We start from the raw sequence: 10,239 nt of genomic DNA, 5'->3' as shown, positions 1-10,239 counted from the left end.
TATTGGCTCCATGTTTTTCGGAACCGCTTGAAGAGTTCTTATACCCTCAGACTTTACAATTTCATCAAAACCCATAGTAACAAACTTAGGAAAATTATTTTCAAAGTCACTATCAAAAATAAACTGTATAGTGTATACCAGTAAGCATTTGAGTTTTATCAACAGTATTTGTTTTTAATCCTGACAAACCGATTGAAACTTTTTCAGCTTCTTCTAACAAAATTTTTCTGCTGGCAACAATATCTTGAACCCAAAAACCATCAATCAGACCACTTTTCAAAAATTCATCGATAGTTAAACAATCCAAATACCGATATTAATTTGTCAACAATAAATTCGTCAGACATTTTTCAAGGCAGCAACCAAAGATCATCGTATATATATATATATATATATATATATATATATATATATATATATACATATATATATATATATATATATATATATATATATATTGAATTGAATTTTATTTAGCAGAACACAGGAGACTAAGATACGGATGTATGTGCAAGCCACCTTAACTAATATTGCGTCGAAATATAAGATATATATATATATACATATATATATTTATATATTTATATATATATATATATATATATATAAAGCATCGGGCATCGCTCATTAAATTTCTTATCAGTATTTTTATTATTTGTTAATATTATAACATTTAATTATGATTCATGTTAAAGAATGGTGTTCCGAACATTAAATTATTGAGTGACGTGTAAAATAGGGTACTTTTAGAGATTGTATCATTTCAAGTTTTTATACGTGACGTGCAGACCAATGTTAAAGATACTCTTTTGAGACAAACATTTCGCAGAATATGGTTGATTTGGAAATGGATTAAAGAGAATGAGGTGAAAACTAATTTATGACCTGAATCAAAATGAATAATGATTTTTATTGCTACTCAGTTATAGGCGTGGCTTCAGTATTTTTCATCATTCTCTTGGTCATAGTGGTGTGGTGTGCAATCTACTGCAAAAGGAAAGCAAAAAGAAAAATAAAAAGAGATCAAGGTCTGTTTGGTGGTTGTCTTTTGGAAACTTTTATTTGCCATTTTGAAATTTAGGTCCTCAATTACATTTTTTAAATTTATTATTTATGATAAATTTTAAAATTTTAATTAGTTCAGTTTTATTAAAATTTTATTAATGTATCATTATTATTTACTATTATTATTCTGTTCGTTATTTGAAAATTTAAACATAATCAAATTTACTAATACGTTGTTGAAATTTTAAGATTTGTATTTCTTAATGTTTTCTTTGTAGTCACATTTCTTGGAAACCATAAGAGTAATGGAATGATGTAATGTATAGTGTATATAATTGTTGATTGATGTAACTACAGTTTTGTTAGCCAAAAAATGTTGAATGTGATTTTTAAAATTTCTTCAAATGAATAATTTTAAAATATCTCTACTGAGGTAGTTGAAATTTCAAGATTGGGGAGAAAGTCTGATGAAGAAAAATCAAGAATCGTTCTAGTTCAGTTTTCTAATTATACTGTTAAAAATCTCATCCTAAACAACTGCGCCAAGCTGAAAAAATCCTTGAATTTTAATAAAGTCATCATCAACCATGACCTTTCAAGGGAAGATAGAATAAGTAACAGGAAGATTTTGGAAGAGAAAAAAAAAAGAAGTTGGTGAAAAAGATGATGTATCAAAGTGGTCATTCAGACTGAAGGGGGTGCCAGGAGACTTTTATGTTATTGCTTTCAAGAAGCAAAATTTACTAAAGTAAAAAATTCAAGTTGCAATAATAGTAATAATTTAAGTGTCATTATGACTAATGTTGACTCAATAACAAACAAATTTTTTGATCTAAAAATTTTTCTACAAAGTTTGGATGTTGCACCTGATCTAATTGCTTTGAGTGAAGTTAATCCTAAAAATTTCAATCAATGTAGAGTTTTATCAGAGTTCTGTCTGGATGATTACTCAATCATTTCTTCTGGTTTTGCTGAACAACACAGAAGAGGTTTAATGTTGTTTTGTAAGAGATCATTACTATTAACTGAAATAAATTTAAATTCATCATTCAAAGAGTACATAATAGTTAAACTATGTGTTTCCAATAGAGTTTTAAATATTTTCTTTGTTTATAGAAGTCCAAACTTTAATGTTGGAAATAATGATCTTTTGCTGAAGTTGATAAATGATGTGCTGGCATTACCTGGTGAAACCCTATTGTTTGGGGACTTTAATTTTCCTGACATTAACTGGGACACGTCCAGTTTTGAAGGTAATGATGAGAGGGTTGAAAACAGATTTTTGAATCTTCTTAAAGATAAATTTTTAATACAACACATCAATCATCCAACGAGATTTAGAGATGATCAGACATCAAGTATCCTGGATCTGGTGATTTCATCCCAGAAATTTATAAATAACATCATACATTACCCACCTCTAGGTAACAGTGATCACTCAATTTTGGAATTCAAGGTGACTGGTTTTTGTTGTTCAGCCATGGAATGTGATAAAAAGTATTGTTTTGATTTGGGTGATTATATAAATTTTAGAAATGTACTGGGGGTCTCCTTGCAGGTTCCTTCTTCTTGGTGTGGTGATGCAGAGGATAATTGGAAATTTTTCAGGGACCAATTAGTTACTTGTTCTCAAAAGTTTGTTCCGATGAAAAGAAGAAGAATATATTGCAATTTTAAAATAAATGAAGAACTAAAATCTCTTATTAAACAAAAGCATTTGATTTGGAGATCAATTTACAGATACGGTGAAGACAAAATGGACAAATATCGTTCAATCAGAAATGAGATAAAGAGACTCGCCAGTGCCTTGAAAAATCAATATCAGGAATCTATTGCAAGAAATTTCAACAGAAATCCAAAAGTGTTTTGGAATCACGTAAAAAAAATCACTAGGAGTCATGAGGCTATTGGTACTCTGTCAATTGTCTTTTCCGTTTATGAATTGGATTCAAATTTTGAGAGCCAATTTTGTGCTATAATTGGAAATTCCTATCCGACTATGGACGATTTATCTATTGATGAAAATATGATTCTTTCTCAATTGAAACAACTAGTGACAAGCAAATCAGCGGGACCGGATGAAATTCATTCCAGAATTTTATGGGAAATGAAAGATTTTGTTTCTAAAGGTTTGTGCAGAATTTTTCAACGTTCATTTGATGAAAGTGTGGTATTTGATGATTGGAGAATTAGTCACGTTGTTCCCTTGCACAAAAAAGGACGCAAAGATTTAGTTCAGAATTATCGTCCAATTGCGCTTACATCAATTTGCTGTAAGATTCTGGAGTCATTAATAAAAAATCACATTATGGATTATTTTCTGAAAAATAATTTGTTTTCAAGTAATCAATTTGGCTTCATCCCAGGTCGTTCAACGGTTTTGAATTTTTTGAAATTTTTGGACGTGGTGACTGAGGGAGTAGATCGTGGTTACCAGGTTTGTGTGGCGTACTTGGACCTCGAAAAGGCGTTCGATAAAGTATCCCATAGTCGTTTGTTGTTCAAGCTTGAGCAGTATGGTGTGAATCATAAGATAGTAAAGTGGATTGATAAATATCTTCAGGGCAGGGTATTTCAAGTCAAGTTAAACAACACTTTATCGAAACCAAGACCTGTCTTGAGTGGAGTCCCTCAGGGTGGTGTTCTAAGTCCTCTGCTATTTCTCATCTATATTAATGACGTTTCTTTCATTTGTGATAGTATGTTCCTTTTCGCTGATGACGCAAAATTATTTAAAGTAATAAAGTGTGAGGAAGATAAAATAAATTTTTTGAAAGGTTTTGTGAACATGATGAATTGGTTTAAAACTTGGAGTCTACCTCCAAGTCAGCTTGAGCAACAAATGTCAGCTCCTAAGAATAGGATCGAATAAACCAAGCCCGCCATTTACTATACTAGATGATGATGGTTTGACGTTTCAGTTACCTGAGGTTGAGAAAGTATCTGATCTGGGGGTTATTATTGACAGCAAGTTGAAGTTTAAAAATCATGTGCTAAAGGTAGTTCATAGAGCAAATAATATGCTTGGAATTATTGCCAGAAATTTCAAACACCTTTCCGAGGCAGCATTTGTAACCTTGTTTAAGTCATTGGTTCGTTCACACCTAGAGTACGGCGTACAAGTATTGCATCCTTATAGAATTGGTTTGATAGATGAAACTGAAAAGGTTCAGAGAAGAGCTACGAGAACAGTGAATTCTTGCAAGAAACTTCCATATGAAAATAGATTAAAGAAACTTAATTTGCCCCTCTCTTGCCTACAGGCGTCGTAGAGCTGATCTCATATTGCTGTATAGAATAATCCATGGGGAAATTATGGAGGATATCAGTCCAAGGGTAATGTTCTCTTGTTATGATCGAACTCGAGGTCACAATCTGAAGTTAACTACAGGTGCTTGCCACAAAGACAGTAGGAAGTATTTCTTTTCTAACAGATCAGTTGATGATTGGAACAAATTGCCCTCAGCTGCTGTAAATTCATCCTCTCTATGTGGTTTTAAATCGGCAATAGACAATTTTTTGGAGATGTCATGTTTGATTGGAGGCCTAATTTCTGATAATTTCTGATAATCTCAATAATATTGTGTCTTTTGTTTATTTTCCTATATTTATAAATTTAAATTTTCGTTGACTCAAATTTTTATATTCTCTGTTAAAAATCCCTTTGTTTCGGTTCGTCTTCAATTTTGGCTTTTTATTATATTTGCGATTGTATTAACTAGACAGATTTTGTTGTTGATTTAATTTCCTGTTTGATTGCCACTGTAATGACTTTGTTAAACATCTAATGAAGCTAACTCATTTAATTTTATAATGACAATTTGATTTTTATCTTAATCAGTTTTTAATTTTTAAGGGTTTATTTTTGTTACTTTTGATTTTTCGATTTTTATTTGGTTGGCAATGGGCTATGCCCGAGCTATTTCTAATAATAATAATAATAAACTTAACACAGTTACCAAGAATATTTCAGAAAATGTTATTGACCGCCAACTGAACAATTACAATGAGGTGATCGAATTCGATCTACTGAACCACGGCCAGCCGCCAGAGCCACAGCCCCAAAATCAACAGCAGCCTCTTCTGCTAGCAAATCAACCGCAAAATGATGACGACTCTTTGAGCACGAGATCAAGTGACAGCGGAATGTTAGTTTTCAATTCATTCTTCATTTTCGTCGTTAACTTTATACCTAATTCAACTTTTTAATTTTTGTTAACCATGAAAAGAAAAGTTTAATTTTTTTCTAATCTGAACAATTCAAAAAAAAATTCATTTTTTTTTATTAGAATTCAAATTTCATATATGACGAAAAATGTAATTGTTGCTCAGCGTTTTTCCTCACACCGTAATTTTTTGGTTCGTCTGTTCGTCAGAGAATATTAAAAAATATTAAAAAAAACACTTCTCGCTGTGAGGCACCCGCCGAATTAGTTTTGTACATTGTAGTTTCTTCATAGCAATTTAATTCGTTTTCCTAAATTCTATAATAATTAGAAATGTGTGAGAGTTGGCTTGGTGTAACTTTTTTCACAAACAACATTCCAAGTTAATGTTCAAATTTTTGGCCGCGAACTTTTTTTTAATTTCAATTCAACTAGATACAACTATGCGATATTTTAATTATACAAAAAAATTATTGATGGAAGACCGCTGCGTTAAAAATGTTCAGTCACAAAATCCTTTTTCTACCGCAAGGTGATAACAAAAATTCTTCTACCGCTGAAGATAACAGATCAGCCATCGTTTTCGTAGAAACCAGTTCAAAATGAAATGATAATAAAAACAATTATTATTTCGCAACTTTAAATTCAGTCATTAGTTTAATCCTCGGTAATTCTTGCAAGTTTTAAACGTACGACACACGCAGTGCATCATATTTGGATACGTGCTAATCGTACACGTGTGCGTTTGAAGGAGATTCTTTCAATCAAACCTGATCCTTCTGAAAGGCAAGATCAAGCGCACTACCACCACGACCTATATATTGATGTAATAATGATAATGCTTAACATAGTAATGAGGTAACTCATAAAGTCATAAATAATGTGAAATACAGTTCCGACCCTACCCAGGAACCTCTGATGTTGTTCGAGGACGAGCCGCAGTACGGCAACATCGGCAGGAGGATGAACGCGGCAAACATGGAGAACGACGACAGGAGTAAGAGTGGCAGCGATCAAACGATACCAGATCAGAATGAACAGGAATATCATGTTTTTGACATGGTCGTGTGAACAGTGTACATAACATACGTGTGCTTGTGAATGCGTGTGGTGTTGGTGTGGAGTCACAAACTTAGTGCATTACGGATATCCTGTGACGGCAATAGGAACAAATTTTATACGATGAAATTTTTGTACGGTGATAATTCAAGTGTAACTAAGTTTTTGCCTCATTTACATCTACGATGACATAATATTTTTACACTTTTATTTATTAATTGATGTCATCGCGTTTATAATTATTATATTTGTCGTCACGTTTGTTGTTCATTCTCGTTTAAGACACTCTATACAGCTCAATGTCTCTTCAGTTTGCCTGATGTATCCAATTCAACACAAACTTCAACTGCCACTTTCATAGTTTATGCTATTCTCTTGATTGATTGACTGACTGACTGACTGACTGACTGACTGACTGACTGACTGACTGACTGACTGACTGACTGACTGACTGACTGACTGACTGACTGACTGACTGACTGACTGACTGACTGACTGACTGACTGACTGACTGACTGACTGACTGACTGACTGACTGACTGACTGACTGACTGACTGACTGACTGACTGACTGACTGACTGACTGACTGACTGACTGACTGACTGACTGACTGACTGACTGACTGACTGACTGTTGGTCATCGATATCTAAACAAGCTCTTAGTAGGCTGCTTATTGATATTCACCCACTTCTTAATTGTTGATTAATGTCTACGCAAATTTTTGTCTACCTCAACATCTTTTGCAACACGGGCCAACAATTGCTTGCCATCAAATAATTATTAAATTTCAACTCAAACTTGTCTTCAGAAGCACACGCTATTCTCTTCAGTTACGGAACATATCCTAAAATTCAAATCGTTTCATAATTCGTAATTAAAAATTTTTTGTTTCTATATTTCAACTTTGTTTATAAATATCCAAATTGAATCTGTCGAGACATTTAATTTTATCAAGCACAATACGCTGCTGAAATATATATTATTAAATACAGTTTCAAGAGTCAACAACAAAGAACTAATTAACATTATGTGAAGTGGTCGGTTCCAAGAACAGCATAGATATGCTAATTTCATTTGTTTACATCCTTTTTGTAATCAAAAAAAAGTTGATTGAGCGATATTATAAGAAAGATTATAAGAAAGAGTCATCAATACACTCATCATAATAAAAATTTTCAATTGAAAAAACAGAAAGTAAAAATAGAACAAATTGTATGTCATTTGTGCTCTGCCGTCAAATGTGGTGTACCTTTACTTTTGTACAATATTTTTCAACCTTTTGTTATTAATAATCAAAGTTAAAAATTAATTTATTTATATGAATAAAAGTTGTTCATCAACTTTTATTCATATAAAAAAAATTTTTGCATCACAAATACCGAGAAAATATTTTCGAAATAATGCAAAAATATCACTTCATTTTCAGCTTGATGATACCATCCAATTGAATGTATCACATCATTGTATTGAATATATAATATTGATATGTTCCCTTAACAACAACAATGGTACCTGCTTTCTTTTGCTGAATGTCAACGTTCGAAATTTTTACAAGCTTCTTGGTTCGTTGCTTTCATTCAATGTAAAAATTAATCCAAGTGCATTTGAACATAAATTAAGAAAAAATTATGCGTATTGAATATTCATATTACATATTTGCCTTTGTGTGTTTGTAAATAATGCTCCGAAGTTGTTGTGTTTGCCTTCATTTGTTTCATAATAACCTGTAAGCTGAGAGTTTATAAAAATTTGTATTAAAAATGTAAGAAATTGAAGAATTTCGAAGAAAACATCTGATATTTGATGATTGAACTGACTACTGTGCGTTCAATTGTATTTTTAATGTATTTTACTTTTTAATATTTCTAACAACATCCAACAAACTTTCTGCTGACATGAAAACAACGCCGCTTAGACCTATCGTAAAAATTTATTTTTGTCAAGATTCAATCAGTGGAATTTATAAAATTTATGAAAATTATCGTTGATTATTTATTTTGAAACATTTTATAATTTATTCAACAGCAGTAAAAGTGTAAAAAGAAATAACAATAATTCATTCAGAAAATGTAATTTCTGAAAAGATTTCTCAAAACATTCTGTAGACCTAATGATTCGTCCCGGATGATAGAAACTGTAAATGCACAAATATAAGAATATTATTTGGAATGAGGTTTTCGGATAGACATGTTTGGTTGGATACCTACTACCCCTATTCAGTGTTTAAAAGTTTTCTAGTCAGAACTTCGACAAGTCGGAGTTGTCTAGATTCAGTTCTATTCATGAATTTAATCTCGGCTTTCGGCTGTTTTGGCTATTGCAATCATCGAAGTCTAAGTTAGCTTATAAAAACGCTGATGTAAATAACTAAATTAGAATCATAATTCATAAATATAAGAATTTAATCTTCTTCGTCGTATTCTCAGCACATCTCTGGGAACAAGCGTGTATTTATTCTTACTATTAAGATATTTATAAGGTGCCTTCTACAATTAAATTTCTCGAAAGCGTTTTAAATTGAAATTACCGACTTAAAATTCCAAGCACCATCGTTCTCCCAGGGCGGTTGAAAAAAGAGACATCATTTGACGTTGCTGCTGCTGTTGATAAACCATTCTCTGATCCCCACCTGCTCAGGCCACGAAGCATCGACGCAGTCTCAGTAAGTGAAGTAGACGGTTGGCTGCTGTCAGATTTGGATTCTTTTTTGAACGAGGAGTAACAGGACGTTCGATAACATCTAATGTGCATATTTTGCCACACTACTAACGTGTTGAAATTTTTTCACCCCGGATAATCTTGCTCGCCGTCTGTTTCGAGTCGTTCGGTAAATTCGATCCAACGATGATTTTTTATCAAATTGATTTGCGTAAAACTGTCAAAGTTCTTTGTTCTCTCTACGCTTGGTTTATCAATATATGATTTAATTAATACCTACTACTCGCTGGGAAATTATATAAATTTAATTAATCAAAAAACAGATTTGAACCTGTATTTTCACAAAAAAAAATGCAACAACTTGATGAGAAAATTAATGCGAAAAAATGAATGTTTAAAGATTTGCATTGCTGAAAAACTTTCATAGGTGAGTAGTGTTGTTATTTGGGCAAATAAACTTTCCCGCATCGAAACAAAACAATGCGTGCTACGTACTACGTACCGCAATGAATATAGAGTTTGCAAACAGCACGTATGTATGATAAGCATTATTAAAAAATAATTTATAGTAACATTTTTTTAAACAAATTTTTAGGGGCCAATGCAGTGAAACTCAAAATTTTATCCTTTGCTCATTCACTCAAATAATAGCTAATCTGTTGGAAACTATGGAAAAATTCAGTAAGGAAAAACAAAACCGGACATAAATTAATCAACAGTTACCAAAAATTACAAATCATAGATTTTTTCTCGCTTGGAACATCGAATGCTCAGAATACATGCAGAGGACATAGGTATATGACGATGACCACGCATTTCAACATCATCATCATCAGTAAGCAGAACCTTTATTGTAATGGGATAAAATATTATGAAACATTACATTGCATTTGTAGCAAAACATTTTTGCGCGGACCTCCACCATCCCAATTTCTCTTCAGACTAGTTATTGTATATATATATATATATATATATATGCAAATTTCATTGAAATTGTTTGCCCATTTTGCATTAATTAACTTCTTTATAAGACATTCAACGAGGCGGTATTGTTTGAGTTCATATTTATCTAAAACTGGAATAAAGCTAACAGCGCTGTTTCGGCGTAATGCCATCTTCAGAGCATGCCATCTTCTAAAGTGTTGTAAAACATTTAGAAGAATATGATGCTATCGATGAAGAAAAGGAGACCAAAAAAGATGACCAGCCAATAAAGAAACCTGACACCTAATTCGCATCTAAGTTCAATTTTACAACACCAAAGTTAATTTTTACAACGTCAAAGTTCATCTTGACAAAGTCAATATTTCCCTATATATACAGCAAGGAGCACTGATGATGATTCATTC

At 32.1% G+C, this 10,239-nt stretch overlaps 1 protein-coding gene across 1 annotated transcript; it reads left to right on the top strand.

Moving 5' to 3' along the window:
• Window positions 1-895: 895 nt before the first annotated feature.
• On the top strand, window positions 896-10,226 carry HELRODRAFT_194683 (hypothetical protein; the record flags this gene model as incomplete). Its single annotated transcript, XM_009033545.1, has 9 exons — window positions 896-1,028; window positions 1,443-1,655; window positions 2,061-2,363; window positions 2,430-2,563; window positions 4,969-5,153; window positions 6,065-6,233; window positions 7,659-7,794; window positions 8,794-8,894; window positions 10,155-10,226. The coding sequence occupies 9 exons, from the start codon at window positions 896-898 to the stop codon at window positions 10,224-10,226; spliced, it is 1,446 nt and encodes a 481-aa protein (XP_009031793.1).
• Window positions 10,227-10,239: the final 13 nt, after the last annotated feature.

This window comes from Helobdella robusta, assembly GCF_000326865.2.
Source record: "Helobdella robusta unplaced genomic scaffold HELROscaffold_93, whole genome shotgun sequence".
Lineage (NCBI taxonomy): Eukaryota > Metazoa > Annelida > Clitellata > Rhynchobdellida > Glossiphoniidae > Helobdella > Helobdella robusta.
The sequence above is the reverse complement of the archived record's forward strand: the minus strand, read 5'-3'. Positions and strand labels throughout refer to the sequence as shown.